General features: G+C 43.5%; 4 protein-coding genes across 4 annotated transcripts in view; 1 reads left to right on the top strand and 3 right to left on the bottom strand.

Moving 5' to 3' along the window:
* Positions 1-79: 79 nt before the first annotated feature.
* Positions 80-4,899, bottom strand: LOC128301636 (BRCA2-interacting transcriptional repressor EMSY). The gene is made up of 5 exons (XM_053038216.1): positions 4,768-4,899; positions 4,525-4,699; positions 4,152-4,431; positions 1,705-4,072; positions 80-1,632 (listed from the first exon to the last, which is right to left on the bottom strand). Exons 1-5 carry the CDS (start codon positions 4,826-4,828, stop codon positions 1,319-1,321), a joined length of 3,198 nt encoding a protein of 1,065 aa, XP_052894176.1. The 5' UTR covers positions 4,829-4,899; the 3' UTR covers positions 80-1,318.
* Positions 4,900-6,820: 1,921 nt separating this feature from the next.
* LOC128301637 (uncharacterized protein KIAA2013 homolog) lies at positions 6,821-9,058 on the bottom strand. The gene is made up of 2 exons (XM_053038217.1): positions 8,840-9,058; positions 6,821-8,768 (listed from the first exon to the last, which is right to left on the bottom strand). The coding sequence occupies exons 1-2, from the start codon at positions 9,009-9,011 to the stop codon at positions 7,063-7,065; spliced, it is 1,878 nt and encodes a 625-aa protein (XP_052894177.1). The 5' UTR covers positions 9,012-9,058; the 3' UTR covers positions 6,821-7,062.
* A 1,910-nt stretch (positions 9,059-10,968) lies between these two features.
* Positions 10,969-12,389, top strand: LOC128301643 (transmembrane reductase CYB561D2-like). The gene is made up of 2 exons (XM_053038223.1): positions 10,969-11,273; positions 11,365-12,389. Exons 1-2 carry the CDS (start codon positions 11,061-11,063, stop codon positions 11,872-11,874), a joined length of 723 nt encoding a protein of 240 aa, XP_052894183.1. The 5' UTR covers positions 10,969-11,060; the 3' UTR covers positions 11,875-12,389.
* Positions 12,390-12,392: 3 nt separating this feature from the next.
* The window catches only part of LOC128302694 (thrombospondin type-1 domain-containing protein 4), an 81,051-nt gene continuing 75,162 nt past the window's right edge, over positions 12,393-18,281 (bottom strand). Inside the window, exon 11 of the mRNA XM_053039558.1 lies at positions 12,393-13,465. Coding sequence (XP_052895518.1) covers positions 13,061-13,465 — 405 coding nt within the window. The 3' untranslated portion in view covers positions 12,393-13,060. The remainder of the gene's footprint in view (positions 13,466-18,281) is intronic.

The raw sequence follows: 18,281 nt of genomic DNA, 5'->3' as shown, positions 1-18,281 counted from the left end.
GTTGGCAAATACGTAAAGTAACAATTTTAATATTTTGCTTAAAACTTACAATTTATCATTTATTTAAATGTATCTTCATTGCGTAGCTAGAAATCAATTCTACACGACATTAATATCCGCTTGTTACATTAGGATTACAATTTGTTGCCCTTCGGATTGGCCTCTTTTACAACACATACTCGCCCCGCACGCATATGTACAACAGTAGAACGTTGTGGAACAATTCAATGCTTTCGATTCCAACATTTTTCAACGCATTTGCTTACAACATAATGATACAACTTTATAACTGAACAGATCGTTTTTGTATTACCCACCCATTACTTACATTTGTTTGTTATATTTTCCACTATCATATTCCTTCCTCATAATTCCATTTAAAGTATAAATCGTTAAAAAATCAGTGCCACTTTTTAGGATATTAGTTCAGAACTGATAACAGTTTCAATAATTGCTTGCATAGAAAAAGTAAAGGTTTTACATCACGACGCTTATAGCTATGCTTACTATCTAAATGTCGACCTCTGTTAAGACTTTCATTCTTATGCTTTACCCTTTTGTATGCAAGGTAAAGGTTAATGTACGTACCACCCTCCGTAAGGGTCCGTAATATCTTACACTTAAGCTTAAACATCGAACGCAACCTCCTGACAACCATGTAATTCGATTAACTATTGCCCTTATAGTGGCATACTTCAAGTAAATTCTACATTTGAAATGACAAATGAATGTTATATACACTCTATGTACATTTTACAAAAATTAACGTTCATTGTCCACTGCACTGCACGTTGCCTGAATGCAGCACCAAATGATTCTCGGATACGTAATGAATTTTGGGCAATCAAAAGCAGAAATAATAAATGTACGTAAATGACATAATTATGTTTGAGGTAATTACGGAACATTAATAGTATTCGCTAATATATAAGTTGTGCTATGCAACAGCTTAAAAAAGTCCTGTCGGTTCTACATAATTATCGCAATCAATTTCACCACAATCTTTATGCGTAGCGGTACTAAAACTTTCCCAAGAACTAAACACATTTTCGCACAATTGTAAATCAAAGCTAAACAATTTCATTGTTTCTTATGCCTGTCGTTAAACAAAATAAGGTTATATCAAAGGCTCGCAAATAAACAGCGTAACAAAGGGAATAGGCTCGAGTAATTTAGTCATTTTAGGATTGTTTTACTGCTTTCCCTCTTGAGCCGTTTTTCGATTTATAGTCCCTTAAAACTTGTACTTATGTATGTCCCAGATACGTTGCTTTCTCCTATGTGTAGTTGCAATTTAGTTCCGTGAGCTTATCAAACTTTATCTTACCGTTGGATGTGTTTGTTTAACCGCTTCCGAAACAGTCGACATCCCTTCTGCGAGCTTGTACGAGTAGGGCCGTGCGTGATATTTCCCATCGGATCCCATCTCTAACAGATCGCACACTATCCCGTCCGATACGGTGAAGGTTTGCAAATCACCATTCTCCACCGATCCGAATCCACCAGTGTTTTGATCGTAATTAATCTCCGGTGATAATTCTTCCTGCACTACGCCGTTAGCGGGACAATGTTCTTCAATGATTTCCTCCGCAGTGGTGCTTTCGAGTTCAGCAACTAATTCTCGTGTAGTGCCTGGACATATAAATCATACGGTTAGATAGAAAACTCAACCAACTACAACTCGAAAAACTTCAGTTTACTTACCGTATCCAACACTGATAAATTCCATCGGGCCGTCCTCTACCTCCTCAACAAATTGTTCATCTTCGGGCACTTCCTCTATGAGATGATCGTAGTTCGCAGGCTCCTCCTCAATAATGTCTGTTTCCGTTTCCATTTCAACGTCTATAGCGTCGTAACCGAAGTCATCTTCCTCGATTCCTTCACATTCCTCTGTCTGGCTCTCTTCGTCTCCAATATCGTCCTCTGCATCGGCCGAATCCGTTACGGACGAATCGTCTCCTCGTTCGGTGGAAACAAAATCGTACTCACTCTGCTCTGTCCTATTATTCGACCCATCGGACGGTGATAGTGGACGGTGCAAAGCATTACCACTATTGTCATTCCTACGGATTTCCTCATCATTGGAAAATGTATTTTCATCTTTGTGCACCAATGTAGTGTTGGCTTTTGCCGAAGGATTTGATTGTTCGTTGGAACTTGAGGCGTGCTGGATTACTTTAGGTTCGTTATGCGAAGTAACATGTTCGTTAGGAGTTTGAGTAGAATTTGCACGATCTAATTCATTTTCCCAATCCGTCCCGTTTGAAGCTGCACGTCCGGATGAAACAGCAGCCTCCGAATCAATTTTCAATTTCTTAGCTCCTATCGTCATGCAGCCTGCTTTTGTTGATGGCATATTGGTCGTATGAAAGGTTCCCTTAAAAGGAACGAGCTGACTGGTAGAAATTTTTATCTTTCGAACAGGTACACCATCACAAGGGATAGTAACGGAAGCTGGTCGTTTTTGAATGCTTGGAACATCTTGCTGTGTCGCTCGCTCATCGGCGGTTGTTTCATTGAGCTCCTTGGTTGTTGTTACGGTGACAGTGCCGCTTGACTTCTCATCGTTCGTATGTAATTTGGGTGACGGTACTGTATTTTGCCGATAGATATTCATGTCGAACGTTGTCGTCGTTGCATTGTACGGATTGGGAACAGACTGTACAATTACCTTCGGAGGACTTGCAACTGGTGGCACGATCGTCGATGAGTCTACGATGCTTTTCGGGATAGTGATCTTCTGTCCCAGGTTTAGCACTCCAGACACGGTCGATGATTTCGGCAGGATAAAGACATTGTTTTTCTGTGCTGTCGGAGTCAGCGGAGTGTTTTGCGTTACACTTTTAACCGGTATTAGCTGCATTTTGTGCACGGACAGTTTGGTACCACTTTTCACCGCAGTAAATCCAGCTAGGTTTGGTTGTGCTCCCGGTAAGGCAGCATTGTTCGTGACGGGTGATTGCATAGTTAGAGCCGCTTTTGTGACAGTATTGTTATCGACCATTTGATCCGTACTTTCCGCGACCATTTCGGTCGGCATTGTGGGACGGCCTGGATTGCTGGTTAGTTCTGCGACGGGTACGTTAGGTTTCTGACCAGACGGGACAATAGTACGCTCCGGTTCACTATTGACAGGCAACGGGGCATTTGGTTTCACATGCTTCGTACTTTTAACGTTGGTGTCACGGATTTTCGAACTGATCCAATTACTTGAATGATCTGTTAATGGTGGATGTAGCGGTGTTGGTATGCCTAAACTGGCCAACGTGGCTGCCGCATTTGACGTGGGAATAAGAATGTTCTTGCTGGGCGATTTCCTTTGATAGTTTAGCAGCGCATGCGGAAATGGCTTGCTGTGCGAATAGAAACCTATACCCTTCGTAGGTACATTTACATTCCCCTTCGATCCCATGCCGACATTTGGCTTTAACTTGAACAAATTGTACTGTATGTCCTTCTTGGACGTTGGCACGATTGCTTGTTCTATATTAGGTATAGGGGAAGGTGTAGTACCACCGGGTGGCGATTTTCCCATTTGTCCCAAACCCGCACCCGTGTTGTTTTGTTGTGACAAGTTAGATGTGAGATGCTGCTGTAACTGTGGCGGTTCCGTATTGGGATCTCCGTTAGCAGTTGCATCCTCTGCATCGAACGGTACCGCGTATGAATGTATCAGGTGTGGACTGTGCAAATTATTGGGCTTGGAAAATTGTTTTCCATTTTTCGTCAGTGTATGTTTGAACAGTTTGGCAGGCGGATAGGATGATTTCGATTTCCATGTGCGTTTCGTGGCCTGTGACTTTTTTCGTGGAATACGTTCTCCAGATTTGTTCAACTTCGATTGTGAATGGTCGTCTGTCGGAAAATTTGTGTTCAACAGTATATCACACAATGAAGACTGATCGAAAATAGGGTTGGAATTGGTCGTCTTATTTTCGCCATTCGATACTGTTGCACCGTCCTTTTCCGTCGCACCGTCACATTCCAATGTAGGCTTTTCCACCGATTTAGATGAATCATTATGTTTTTCATCTTGCTTAATATAACTCTTGGACATGATATCTTGTAGCTATTGATTGAAAAAATGTAGAAAAAAAATGTAAAAATAAACCGTAAATGCAGCAAGGCTTTTCTTTTTGTTCATTTACCGGATCCGAAGTAACAACAGCAGCATCACGTACAAATCCTTTCTCAAACAATGCTGATTCTTTCCGAACCAGCTCGAATCTAAACATTTCTTCCGCTTTCTTTAGCCGATCGCAAGACGTATGTGCTGGATGTGGTAGCTTAGAATTTGCTCGAGTCAATTGTTCAAACACGGTGTTGGCTATATACGTCAATGCAGTATGAGGTACCGTTCGGGGAAGAATGGGAAAGGAACGATGTCCTTCACGACGCCAGTCCTGCCCACTATTTGGGCCAGAGATACTGCTTGGCCAAACAGAGAAGAGGAGTAAACAACCAAAACCGTCTTATGTTATGAATCTTCCGCCTTGCCAATTCTCGGTGTGATTCACTTACATTTCCGCAACCGTAGTGAGCCGCTCATCGTTTGCAACGCGTCTCGCTTCCGCCCGATGCCGATCGTTAGAAATGTGTAGCATCCGGCGTAAATCTTCCAGCAGTCGTAGCTTTTCTTGGTTCAAACACCCCTGGGCTCGAAATGTACTTATCATTGTGCCGTACGATTCAAGCTCTGTGTGGAAAAAAGGGAAATTAAAAGCCATGCTTGGATGGTAACATTTTTGGCGCCTACACGCTTACCTAGACGTCTCAGAACGCCCCGACACTCTTCCCGAGTCATATCTAACTTCATTGGCCACATCTTTGCTCACTTGCAACACCGTCAGCGTCTTTTCCAGCACCTTTGCAAATCGAAACACTACACCGAAGCCGTGCTTTGGCTTGGACCGCGCTAACCCCCAATCAAAACACTTCACTTTCCTTCCTTCTACCAGCGATACGATGCTATTTGCACACCATTGCCCGCCTGCTGGCCATCCGAAATGTTGCGTATTTTTTCCTATTAATTCAAATCTATTTTGTTGCTCCCGGATTCGCGCCGATGCCGATAATCCAGGTGCGATCTGTCGTTTCCGTGTGATATTCTAACTGAATTGGCATAATATGTTCTGGCTCCCATTTATGTTTATAAACGTCAAAAGTTTTATTTTTATCCCCAGCTGGCAGCACTGGCTGCCATTGTTGCCAAACACGCTGTTTGACGTTTTGAATCTGGACAAGTGTTGCCAGTTGAAATGTTGTTTTGCATGTTTCAAATTACATTTCACTGTTTTATTTGGTAGCATTAGTTTTTGTTCAACGTGCACTAATCTTGAGAATCATATTGTGCTTTGAGATTGTGACTATTCATTCTGACAGCACGATTGCGCTCTACACACGCTGCTGACCTGAGTTTAGAAACGCAATTTGTATCATTATTGTTTTCATTTCTCTGCATTCAAGGCCACACTTTCGTATGCATTCAAAACGATTCAACGGTGATAGATGCGTACTGTCCCGTGAAACGGTGTGCTGTGAAAAATCAAGTGTGAAAAAGATGATTGAAGACGATGTTGTAGCGGCCAACGAAAATGACCATACATATGGTAGGCGCCAGCGTAGAGATCGTCGATGGTGGGCAATCGAAATGTTCCACCGAAGAGAATAGGCTGGAAATCGATTATTGAACACCATCATGGCCGAACAGGCCAACGAGGCGATCAAGACATTCCTGCGGATGACGAAGGAAGATTTTGATCATCTTTTATCGTTTGTTGGTCCTAAAATCCAACGGCTGGACACACATAGGCGGGAAGCAATTACGGCCCAGAAACCGCTGATGATCACTTTGCACTTTTTGGCAACTGGAGAGACATTCACCAGCCTCCAGTTTGTGTTTCGTGTAAGTAAGTAATGTTTTCTAATATTGATAAATAAAATATTGAAAATAATGCCCTTAATTTTTACTTTGGGTTTCCAAATCGTCGATAAGCTTGATGGTGAAGGATGTGTGTTCGGTTCTCAACAAACAAATACGGACCAATGTGGAAGTGAGTACTGGTTTTGTTTTTCATAAAATGGAGAGTTGTACAATGTACTACAATGTAGAGTACCGATGTACATAACTGTACAATGTAGAGTTGCGTGTCAATTTTTCACCGCGCCGTGTTTAGTTTCCTACTAGTATTTAAAATCATCGAAAGAAAAGATAATGCCAGTGGAAGTAAATGAACGAAAAATTATTGATTTATTTCAACAACGAATACACTCGTTTATCGTTACATAGATTGATGTTTTCATCACAAAATAAAGGGCCATAAGTTATTCTACCATAAGGACAGTATAAAAGGTGTTTAAGGCTACATTTGTTACAGGGGATATGTTCGATCTCACAACAGTGCCAATCTATCCAATCTGCAGAAAAGTGAACTGCAGCCCTCCGAATAGGACAGTTAAATTGTAGAAATAAAAGGTGGACTTACTGTGTTACGATGTAAGCGGCAACAAAACATAAACACACACAGTACTCCAGATTGCGAGCCAATGCCGCACCGCTAAAAGCTCGCACATACTTACCAACTTGGAATAACTCCGTGTCGTGTAGTTGTTTTCCATTGCTAAAAAATAAACAAACTCATTTTTATTCATAATTTCCAGATTATCACAGTATTTTGCTCCAAATTTACATACTGCTGCTAGAATTCACAACGATTGCGAACTGTAAATAGAAGATTACAGGGTGCCAGAGCGATACTCGATTTTCACTGGTGGCGAATAATCTTTCTGTCAAGAAAATCGCAATCACTGATTTGATGAAATATAATAATTATTCTCAAGTTTAATCGTGTGCGGCATGCAATGCATTTACAACATTTTACATTTTTTGTATATATTATTGCGATTCGTATTGCAAATTGTTAGAAATTACAGGCTAAATCCGTACGCAGCTTTCACGCACAACATAAACTCACATAACATAAATACTATTAATTTTGATGACAGGACTGGGAATTGTTTCGGCGATAAACTTAATATTTACAAGACAATATTTTCCGCTCAAGGTTTGCTGTAGCGATACCTCATCTTGTCCGGCGGTTCACAGTATTCCTTCACTATGAGCTTGCAGAGGAACACGTGAAACACGATGATGATAACACATATGGAAACCCAAAACAATGTCGGTAATCCACCCAAATGGTGGCCGTGTCGATGGAGCGCAATCACATGATGCTCGTGAGCCGGTGCTTCCACAACCTCCTTCACGTGGATTGCATGTCGCAGATCTTCCATGTGCTTCTTGTCCGACGTTATGTACAGTATGGAAGTGACTGGTTCGGTAAGCTTCACAGGGAATATAGCCCGCGACTGGCGTAACTGCACTGGATCATCCAAGCAGCCAGCATCGCAGGCGTAATAGTTGCGATCCGATCGATCTAACGCCACGTGCAGAACCGCCTTGTTATCGTCCCGAACGGTAATCGAAATGTTGAGATGCGTCATATTTCCGTAATTCAAACGACGGAAATCGTAATCCCGATGCAGATACTTCGGGTGAATGTTTAACTCCAGGTGCTGATTGCTGAACCGGAACCCACCGAAGCTAAGCACCATCGCTTGCACAATGCCACTTGCTCCAGCTTTTATAAGGTTATGGCATCCCTGTTTCTCTAAAGTCAGCATCCAAGAGCCCACGACTGCATTCAGTTCCTCGAACGTTGTCATCGGTCTCCACAAATTCTCCGCCTGGAGCGTATGGTAACTGTCGTAGCATCCTTCCGCATACGTGAGTGAACGGGCAATTTCTTCCTTTCTGCCCGCAGTTACCGACTGTTCAAACTCGTAAGCCCTAGTATGCGATATGACCGCATACATGGTTGCATTGATGTTGTTACCGTTTAGGGTATTCTCCGCCTTTGACGTGCTTATGTGAAATCCCGTTTCCCACAGATTGTTCCAAACGAGAATGTGATCCCGTTTGAAGTTGTGATACGCGTTATGCTCGCCGTGTTCCGCCGCCAGCAGTGCCCTGTTCATGACATCTATTGCATGCTTTTCGATGTTTTCTTTCTGAGCAGCGTATTTGTCACGTGGTAACGGTTCCGAATAATTCACTGTGAGCAACAGCTCCAGCTTTGTGGTGCCTCGTTTTTTGAGCGTAATCACACGGGGCAACTTACGAGCGACAATCGACACCACTCGCACCTTGTTGTCTTCCGTATTTCCCGCAATTGGTAATACATCAACCATTCCTGTAACGACCTGGTACTCCAAAATAGCGGAACCATGTTGCAGTCGCACGTTTTTTACGATAGCAGATGGCCAATCCGATATACGCGGTACGATCAGCTCGATGTCCGTTAGCTGATTCTTGGTGTTGGTTAGCTGAATTTCTTGCACCAATACGGACGGCATCGTACGATGAGCATAGTACTGATAAGATACATGATAACCGTCAGGGAAACACTGAAACCTGTGCACAATGCCAGTAAGATATTCGACGACGGTCGCTTCTCTGACCGGCTGACCCGGGCTGGCCACACTAACGATCGGATGGAAGTTGATGGGTTGCAAAAGTGCTCGACCATGAAAAATGTTCAGATGAGCGTCGGTGTGTATTTCCAGCCCAAACCAACCATTGCCAACGTACGGGATTGCGTCATGTTCGTGAGGGAATGCCGGTTGATGGCGGATGTTAACGTTATACTCGAGGTTTTGCAGATAAAACGGTGTCAATCGATCATCCATACATCGCATCGGTTGATCTAACAGTTGAAAAGAGAAAACAATATCCGATTGTGAACTAAACCTAGAGTACAATATGGGCAAGCTTTACCTCTCGTTGGTTCCGTGTGACCGAACAACCATCGCAGAAATGACGGTCCTATGTACAACAGGAAAACAGCAACCACAAACAGCAGCAAGAACAGCTTGCGGTAGGAAAGATTTCCATCGAACGTTCGCTTCAGACGCCGGGTCAAATCACTGGTATCGAATTTATAGTTCATGTTAATAGCTGCATCGGTAGGGCGTACGGTTTTGATCGGCAACTACGAAAACCCTACACTTCCGTAATGATTTCCTGGGAGGAAAATATTGTGACAACGTCAACGACGTTTTGTTTATGTTTGTCTCCCAATGACAGCTGCTTAATGCTGCTGCTGCTGCTGCAGCTGCGGAGGCGCGGTTGTACACTGCTGGCAGCAGCTGGTATAAATTTGAAAACACCGCTTAATGTACGCAACAGCAAAGAATTCGGGTATGTTTTCTTAAGTAAATTGATTCTCATGGATACAAGCTCTAAGTTAGGTCCCACTAAGAACGACATTAGAACTACAATCGTATTTATTGATCGGAAGAGGTCAATGTTGCTCTCACCAATCATCGATGTGGAAGATATTGCAACTGCAGTAGAAAACAAACTTTCACCATTGAATTCAACAACGAACATAGTAGAAGTAGTCTTGACCTTCAATGGGTTAATTGTAAGTGATACGGTCGGAAACCGCCCCATTTTGTAGCCCACGCGGTGCTTTGCATAGCAGTAGTTAAATGACATTGAATCCATCCGCAGTGTTTGTGCATCTCTTCCTTCGTACAGTATGAAGCGATTTCTAATAGAAGAAGATCCTTCAAATGACTCAACCTCTGGAGTACGGTTAAAAACCATCACATCGAAAGTTGTGCTGAGCGTTATTTATCCCGTATGCATTATTTTCCCAACTATTTCAATCATTGCTGCCTGTTGGATAAAAGGATTCCATCATTTCTATACCTGGCACGTTCTACTAACAGGACTTGGGGTAAGATCTCGTGTTCGTAGTCGCTACAAAAGCGGTGTGCTAATAGTTATCGATATCAGTTTCATCTACTCATGCCCTTAGGAATCTCGGTACTGTGTGGGCAACATTTTCCCCGGTATGCGCCTTGCATTACCTCCCGTAGAACCATTCATTGGATGCTGCAACTCGTCGCAAGTGCATGCGTCTTGGCAGGGACAGTGCTGCAGTACATTAATCGGGAAATGAAACATAAACACCATATCGTCTCGGTGCATTCGATTGTGGGACTGATATCGGTGGTGCTAGTCGTCGCTAGCTTGGTAAGCGGAGTGGTCGCTTTGTTCGGAAGGGAACTCCGACAATATCTTGAATCACTGTGGCTGTACCGGACGCATCGTTCGGTGGGCGTAGTAGCATTTTTGGCGGGAATGTTAGCCCTAGTGCTTGCGTACGATCATCACATTATTAGGGACAGTTTTTGCACAGAAATACGATTCGCTATACTAGTAACAACGATTACAACAACTCTGATAACAACATTCGGGACGTTCAAAAAATTGTACAAATCAATTTGCGAATCTTTTACGGTTCGATGATATATTGGGAATGTGTAATAAAGATGATCGATTTGAACCGCTTCCGTGAGATTACAAGTGGTTTGTAATCGAAACGTTTTGTTTTATCTATATGATGCCTAAAGACGGACTAACTGCTGTTCCATGACCTACGACACTAATCATTGTTTGCCCACTGTTTTATGGTTGAACTCTATTCGCTCGGATGTACAGATAAATTTACTGTCTTGAGACACACGTCCAACTACCGATTGGTTCCGATTTCGCCGGTTTCTGTCATCAGTCCAGCGGTTCGGAATGACGTGAGCGCGTATCGGTTTAAGCCGAACGCCCTAGTCACTCACGTACCATCTCGCACACGTTCCACTGATAACAATCGACCGCAGACATGCTGACGCTCGCGAAATGCTCTTCGAAGGGCACAATGTTATAAATTAGTAGAACTCGTACTAGTGTTGATGCTACCGTTTTTAAAACAAACTAATGTTTGTGTCTCTAGTTTCGATCTATTGTCGCGGTACAAAAGCATTGCGCATTGATCACAGCTAGCTCAGATGCTGTGTAGGGCGCGGAATTGCAATTGTGTTACGATTTGAGCATCAGCATGTGCCAGTGTACGTTCGGTTAATTTCCTGCTCGTTAATCACAACCACGTTTGCGTAAACATTTGAAGTGATAAGAGTGTAGAAACTTGGACAAAATGAAGCTACACCACACGAACGATCACCAACAGAAAGCGGCATTGGATCGGAAGCGCGTTACTGAGAGTGAATGGTTTTTCATGGTGGAAGGCATTTTCAACACGCTCAACCACACCATGATCGGTGTGGTTTGTATCTACACTAGCTGGCTCTGTTGGAAAAATGGATTCGACAAGCTCTACACCTGGCACGTGTTCCTCACATTGATCGGGGTAGGAAGACCGACGAATATCTTTGCTATTGTTCACTGTTCATTGTTATTCTATTTCCTGATGTGTATCTTCCCCGAAACAAAAAAAATAGTACCATCTACTAATGGCCGAAGGGATTGTTTTGCTGTACAGTGGCAACGGCTGGACGCAGAAACTAACGCACTCGCACAAACGCACCGTCCACTGGTTGATCGAAGTCGTCGGCTGTAGTTGCTGTGTGGTGGGCATTGCGCTGGAGATCTACTTCCGGGGTTCCACCAACCGACGCCACTTCTCATCAACGCACAGCATAGTGGGACTCATATCGCTGGTATTCCTGGCGCTTACCCTTGCGAATGGGTTGATGGCACTGTTTGCCACCGAGCTGCGAAAGCGCATCCGACCGATCTACGCAAAGTTAAGCCACTATCTCACCGGCACGGTGTGCTACGTGATGGGCATGGTGGCGATCGTGTTGGCTTATGAGAAACGAATCTATCGCCAGAATACGATCACCGAGGGAATAACGATGATGACCGTGTTCACGATAGCGGTTACCGTGCTCAGCATGGTTGGGGTAGTGAAGGCGATCTACAACCAGCTGAGAACTCTCGCGAAGTAAGGGAAAGAACTATGGCACCGGTAGTTGTAATATATTGGCTAGAAGGGAGCTAACTAAGTAAAAACATTAGCAAATGCCAGTAAACATTTCGAAAGCATTATGATAAACGTATCAGGAGAGACTTCAACCATATCAACAGACCCGTCGCATCCGCGTAACGTAATATGTAACGCCACAGGATGAGATTTTTTCTTTCGCCTGTTTTATGCACCGATCCAAAGGGCTCGCCGACTCCAATGTTATCAAACGTTTATTGGAAAGAGGGAGATCTATGTTATAGTTACAGTGAGTGAAAATTTAACCTTCCGGTTGTTGTTTCTGTTGTTGATTTGCTGCAGTGTGTTCACCGTTGTTTGTTGTTGTGTGTGTATTAGTCGCAAATAGTTACTAACAATAATGATTCTCCTTGATGCGTAACGATGCGAAGTCGTGAATTATTCTTCCCCGATAAATATCTAATCACTACCACCTCTCATGTTTACTAACTTTGGGAGAGGAGTGAACAAATCAAAACAGTCTCAGCGTCTAACGATTTTTATTTACTTTTCCTTTACATCCTTTTTTTTTTTTGGGGGGAAAGAACGAATCTTAAATAAAACCAGTTGCATTGTTGCAAATAAGTATTCAGTGTTTCTTAACGAGAGGAAAAACAAAAACCAAACGTTTGTCTGTTAGTGTTGCAGACCACTACGTGTCTGCTGTTGTAAGTAATGAAAACGGCGGCCCAATGTTTCGTCGTAGCGCGTTGTTAATTAGTGCACGTATGTATACTCTCTGCTTGCACTTGAACGCATTTGCATTTAATACTAGTGTGACCGGCGATGATGGGTTTATTGTTGATGGACGCTGGACAAATACGCAAGTATACGTTCTTGATCACTATTTGCAACAAAGCTGAAAAGAACTCGATCCTGCGTAACAATCATTTCGCTTAATCTGCTGTTCCTCAGCTCAAAAATACTGCTCATATCGAGTTCCTATGGTTGAAACTGGTAATCGAAGAAAATACCCCCTGCAACACCCTACCGAACCCAAACTGGCTGATAATAACGCAACATGTTGAACTTCTTCTTTGTGTAATTTTAATTGCTAATGAACGCAGGAAATGGTATGTGCAACGTACTCAATCTGCGCAGCCTCGTGTTGTGTTGTGTTAATGGTGCTAAAAAGTACTCGGCGCTGCGCATTAGTACAGTTCGTTCTGCCGCGTCCGGCACATCTGACAGCACGCCTGGCTGTAGTACGCATAGTTGCACAGTTTGGCCTTTAACACTATCGTACAGTTGGGGAAATCATCTCGACAGGTGTCATCGTTCGGCATCATGTCCGGCCGTGTCTCGTAGTACGGATCCACCGAGGAAGACGCGGACAGGGTCGTCGTGTAAGTGGAGTACGTAGTCGTCCTGGTTGTGGCAGGTGTCGCGGGAGAAGCGGTCGATGTCGGGCAGGACTCTTCGTTGCACACCCGGTAAGATATGGGCCGATCGGCGTACCGACAGCCACCCGACTCCTGGAGCAGTTTGTCGCGCAAATTGAACTCTAGACATTTAATCACCCGACGTTGATTGCCACCGCCACAAGGTTTGGTACACTGCGCAAATATATAAAAAAATATATAAATATAAATATATGCACCAAAAACATGTTTGAGAATGTATTTGAGCAGAATTTTAGTTTGCGATACACTAGAACTGCGATGCATTTAAGCGTTTTTTTTAACCCATTTCATCTCAGAGGGTGAAATTCGATACTCAAAACTAAACTTTTTTAAAATGTTTAATAAACAAAAGTGGTATGTATTAACTGGTATCAGTTGATAATTTATTTATGGGAGGGGGGCTGTTTGGCATTCAGAAAAGTTCGGGTAAAGTCAAGTCGAAAAAATAACGGATTCGATATTATTTAAATTTATGATAAAATAACTGCAAACAATCTTATTTATTTAGAATCCATTATGACGGCAATGCCGTATTTTCAACACCGCTTGTGTTGAGTGAAAATAACAATTTTTTGTCACAAGGCATTTCCTCCTTGCGATTTACCTTATCCCGGGCATGCTCGGTTGTGTTGGTAGTTGGTGTATTTCGATGTTGTTTGTCGTTTGTCTATCGTTGTTGTATGTGATACGTCTGTTGTCCTATTGTTTTGTGTGATGGTATAGATCCGGGGCTATTGCTTTGGTTGTTGTGATGTATAGTGGTTTCTGTGTTGAAAGGTTCTGTGTTCGTGGTGTGGTTGATGGGTGATTGCGCCACTCTTCACTGGAACAACCTACTACGTTCGACTTTGGCCGACCCTTAACGGAACTAGAACAAAACAAGACAGCAGATGGGTTAGAGACGGACTACAAGTATACACCAATAAGTCTGCCTCCCTTCCAGTGGTTTTGGCGTTGTCCTTGGAGGTGACTGCTTCCTCATCGGCTTAAAGTGGCACAAACAATTATCCACAAGACAACAAAAAACAAAAGATGGACTACGAAGGGATATGGGAACAATGGAAATTAAGGATAGGAATCAAAGGATAAGTCCGTTATCTCGCGCAAAGCAGTAAATGAGCCTCATAAACTTGAGGTCCCTACACCCCAAAATGTCGCGTATTGGAGTACCCGGGAGCCTTCCGATTATACCGGCCGCATCCAACAAGGAAGGTCTGGCGGTTTCAAACTCCACGCAGGACCACAGAAGGTGGTCCACATCGTGAAATCCTACACCGCAGCCACATACCTTTGACGTTGCCAGATTAATACGCTGTAGATGTCCATCCAAAGCGAAATGGTTCGACATGAGTCGGGACATCATTCGAATGAAAGCACGATCTACAGGGAGCCCACCAAACCAAGGCCGCAGGGACACTTGCGGAGAGATCGAGAAAAGGAAACGCCCTAATTCGTCCGCTTCCCACATGCTCTGCCATCTTGACAGGAAAAGTTGCTGTGGCGAACGGAGGAATTCTTGGGTTGAGATAGGCCTGTCGTAAAAAACGCCTTCTGTGGCGCCTGTTTTGGCCAGTGAGTCAGCTTTCTCGTTACCAGGTATTCCCGAATGAGAAGGGACCCAAATTAGCGATATTCTAAACGCCTTGTTAAACATTGAGCCGAGCAACTCAACTATTTTAGCTACAAGATGGACTTGGCTCTTAACAGCCCTCGGAGTTTTCAGTGCTTCAATAGCACTAAGGCTATCTGTAAATATGAAGTACTGATTCGGGGGACTCGCTGCTATTAACAATAGTGCGTAAAAAATTGCGGCAAGCTCAGCCGTGAACACGGAACATGGCTGCCTCAATTTGAAGAATGCTTCGGTGGTCTCGCTAAAAACGCCGAAGCCAGTGCCCTCCTCAGAGGATGACCCATCAGTGTAATACTGGTTCATTTTGTCAATATGGCCGTACTTGTTCACAAAAATGCCCGGCACAACCCTCGGGCGAAGATCATGAGGAATGATCTTGATCTCCTCACGCAACGAGGAGTCCGTACTAACAATGGAACTGTAGCACTCAGGAAGGGCAGCACGGTTTACTGCTTGTGGGGCGCTAGGATTGACTTGTAGAGTAACAAAATCATTATAGATATTAATGATTTTGCTCTTAGAACCTGTCTCTATAAGCGCTTTAAAATTTTCTATGATCAAGGGATTTGATACTGAAGAACGAACTAGAAGGCGAAGCGACAGCATTTCAAAACGTAATCTCAGCGGCATCACTCCGGTCATCACTTCTAGGGACATGTTGTGCGTAGATTTCATGCTCCCTAGTGCGAGTCTAAGACTTCGATACTGTAATCTCTCCAATTTAATAAACTGCGTATTGGATGCCCAATGGAAGCATATGCAACCATATTCCAATACGGAGAGTACCGTAGTCTTATACAGTCGCAGGACATCTGATGGGTGTGCGCCCCACCAAAATCCTGTGACTGTCCTTAGAAAATTGATTCTTTTCGAGCATTTTTTTATCAGCTGGGTGATGTGCATGCTCCAGTTGAGCCTGGAGTTGAACCAAACACCAAGGTATCGAAAATTGTCGGTAATTGATATCTTTTCCCCATATAAAAAAACATCAATGTTGGGTTCATATAGTCTTTTCTCCCTATTTTTTTCGGTGTCGCTAAAAGGAGAAAAGACTACCATTTCAGTTTTCGTTGTAGAAAACTTGATACCAAGGTTATCGGACCACTCGGCAAGATTGTCCAGAGTGGTTTGTAAAGCCTGTTGTATTTCGACGGCGTCCCTGCTAGCGACTGAAATGACGCCGTCGTCTGCCAATTGTCTAATACTGCAGTTGGGTGCTAGACAAGAATCTATTTCACTCACATAAAAATTATATAGCAGGGGGCTCAGACAGGACCCTTGTGCCAGTCCATGGTAGCTGGTTCGTTTTAATTGAACGTGACCATTGTTAAAATTCATAGCTTTTTCCGACAAAAGATTGAATAGGAAATTATTCAATTTTGGTCCCAGCCCGGCAGTTTGCAATTTTTGGCTCAGTTTGTGCGGAGAAACTGAATCAAACGCCCCCTGTATATCTAGAAAAATAGACCCCATGTTTTGCTTGCGAGCACGAGCAAGTTCAATTTCTGTTACCAGAAGCGCTAAACAGTCATTAGTACCCTTAGCTTTACGGAAACCAAACTGGGTATTTGAAAGAAGGTTGTGGGATTCCAACCATTCTTCTAATCGGAAAAGAATCATTCTTTCTAGGAGTTTCCTCAGACACGACAACAAAGATATCGGACGATATGAGTCGTGTCTTGATGGCGGTTTGCCAGGCTTCAAAATAGTGACAACTTTCACTTCTCTCCATTCCTGCGGGACGATGTTGAGTTCCAACATATTGTTGAAGATTCTCAACAGTCGTTTCTTGCCCACGTCTGGTAGGTTTTGAAGTAGTTTGCTACTAACCTGGTCCAGACCTGGGGTCGAATTTTTGCATGAAAGAAGAGCCAGAGATAGCTCCATCATGGTGAATGGTGAGTCCAACATTGGATCACTACCAGGCGCATCTTGGAAGAAGTTTTGCGCTGGAACGAAATCGGGGCAAAACTTGTGAGCAAACTCGTTAAGCCATTCGCCAGAAAAACATTCGTTCTCGTTGGTGTTGTTGCTGTTTCGCATCCTTCTAGCCATTTTCCAAAGCGAATTTAGAGAAGTGGAAGGATCAAGATTATTGACGTATTGGCGCCAATAACCCTTTTTCTTCGCCTTCAGGAGGTTTTTGCACAATCTCTCCAGTCCTTTATATTTGTCATATAATGACCTGGAACCTGTGTCTCTGAAGGCTTTAAATGCCTTCCGCTTCTTGTTAAAAGCCGCTTGGCAGTCCTTGTCCCACCAAGGAGTGGGAGGTCTTTTGAATTTCCTTGCTTGGTGGATGCCCCTTGTTTGAGCTTCAAGGGCGCACTTGTTTATTATTAAGACAAGATTTTCATACTCCTTTACTGGGAGCAAATTTTCTCCTACAAGAGAAAGCGAAGCGGCTACTAATTCACCGTATCTTGTCCAGTCAATGTTCCTCGTCAAGTCACATTTGACGGGGTTTGCATTAACTGGACATCCCTTGACATAGGAAATTTCTATCGGTAAGTGATCACTTCCGATAGGGTCCTGGATGACCTTCCAACTAAAATCCAGGGCCATAGCTAAAGGACATAGAGACAGATCCAGTGCACTTGCTCTACTTTTCGGTGTCGGCATCCTAGTTGCCTCTCCTGAGTTCAGGATAGAAAACGCAAACCTGTCGCAAAACTCACGAATGATGGGAGCGCGGATATCATCCTTATCGCTCCCCCATTCGATTCCATGGGAGTTAAAATCTCCCAGGATCAAAAGCGGTCCAGGCAAGTCCGTTGCTAAATTTCCAAGATCCTTTTTGAACTTTTCAATTTTGTCTTTTTCATTATTGGCTATCGGGGGGATATAAACAGATGCAATTGTCACGTGAAGACCCCCAAGTTTTGCCTTTATTGCGACAGTTTCAATACATAGTTGGTTTGGGGTTGGTATTCTGGAAAAGCTGTGACTCTTTCCTATACCGATCAATACCCCCCCCACCCCTGGAGATTCGGTCTTCACGGATTATGTTATACCCCGGGAAGGTTAGATTTATGTCTTCCGATAGCCAAGTTTCACAGAGTGCGAACACATCGCAATTGTGTTCGCCTACCAGTGCTTTAAAAGAATCTATTTTTCCCAACAGACTTCTGCAGTTCCATTGTATGATGGTAGCCATTGGAAGACTAGTCGTCCAGGCGGACCATCATACTTAGGCACGGCCATTGTGCCAGCCACTGTTTGATCATCCCCTTCAGGTAAGGAAGGGCCCAAGTAGCGATCAGTTGCAATGGTTGCGGGAGGTTTAGGGTCATGAGGAGGGACTGGAGGATCTCGGTTAAGGATGGGGTAGGTATC

This window comes from Anopheles moucheti, chromosome 3, assembly GCF_943734755.1.
Source record: "Anopheles moucheti chromosome 3, idAnoMoucSN_F20_07, whole genome shotgun sequence".
Lineage (NCBI taxonomy): Eukaryota > Metazoa > Arthropoda > Insecta > Diptera > Culicidae > Anopheles > Anopheles moucheti.
The sequence above is the reverse complement of the archived record's forward strand: the minus strand, read 5'-3'. Positions and strand labels throughout refer to the sequence as shown.

What these genes read in the sequence shown, in the direction of transcription:
- LOC128301636 (XM_053038216.1), bottom strand. Translation starts at nt 4,828, where the DNA reads ATGTGGCCAATGAAGTTAGATATGACTCGGGAAGAGTGTCGGGGCGTT. An exon ending in GGGCGTTCTGAGACGTCTAG is followed by an intron (nt 4,700 to 4,767) that starts GTAAGCGTGTAG and finishes TTTTCCACACAG; the next exon opens with AGCTTGAATCGTACGGCACA. An exon ending in ATTTATCAGTGTTGGATACG is followed by an intron (nt 1,633 to 1,704) that starts GTAAGTAAACTG and finishes TTATATGTCCAG; the next exon opens with GCACTACACGAGAATTAGTT.
- LOC128301637 (XM_053038217.1), bottom strand. Translation starts at nt 9,011, where the DNA reads ATGAACTATAAATTCGATACCAGTGATTTGACCCGGCGTCTGAAGCGA. An exon ending in TCACACGGAACCAACGAGAG is followed by an intron (nt 8,769 to 8,839) that starts GTAAAGCTTGCC and finishes TTCAACTGTTAG; the next exon opens with ATCAACCGATGCGATGTATG.
- LOC128301643 (XM_053038223.1), top strand. Translation starts at nt 11,061, where the DNA reads ATGAAGCTACACCACACGAACGATCACCAACAGAAAGCGGCATTGGAT. An exon ending in TGTTCCTCACATTGATCGGG is followed by an intron (nt 11,274 to 11,364) that starts GTAGGAAGACCG and finishes CAAAAAAAATAG; the next exon opens with TACCATCTACTAATGGCCGA.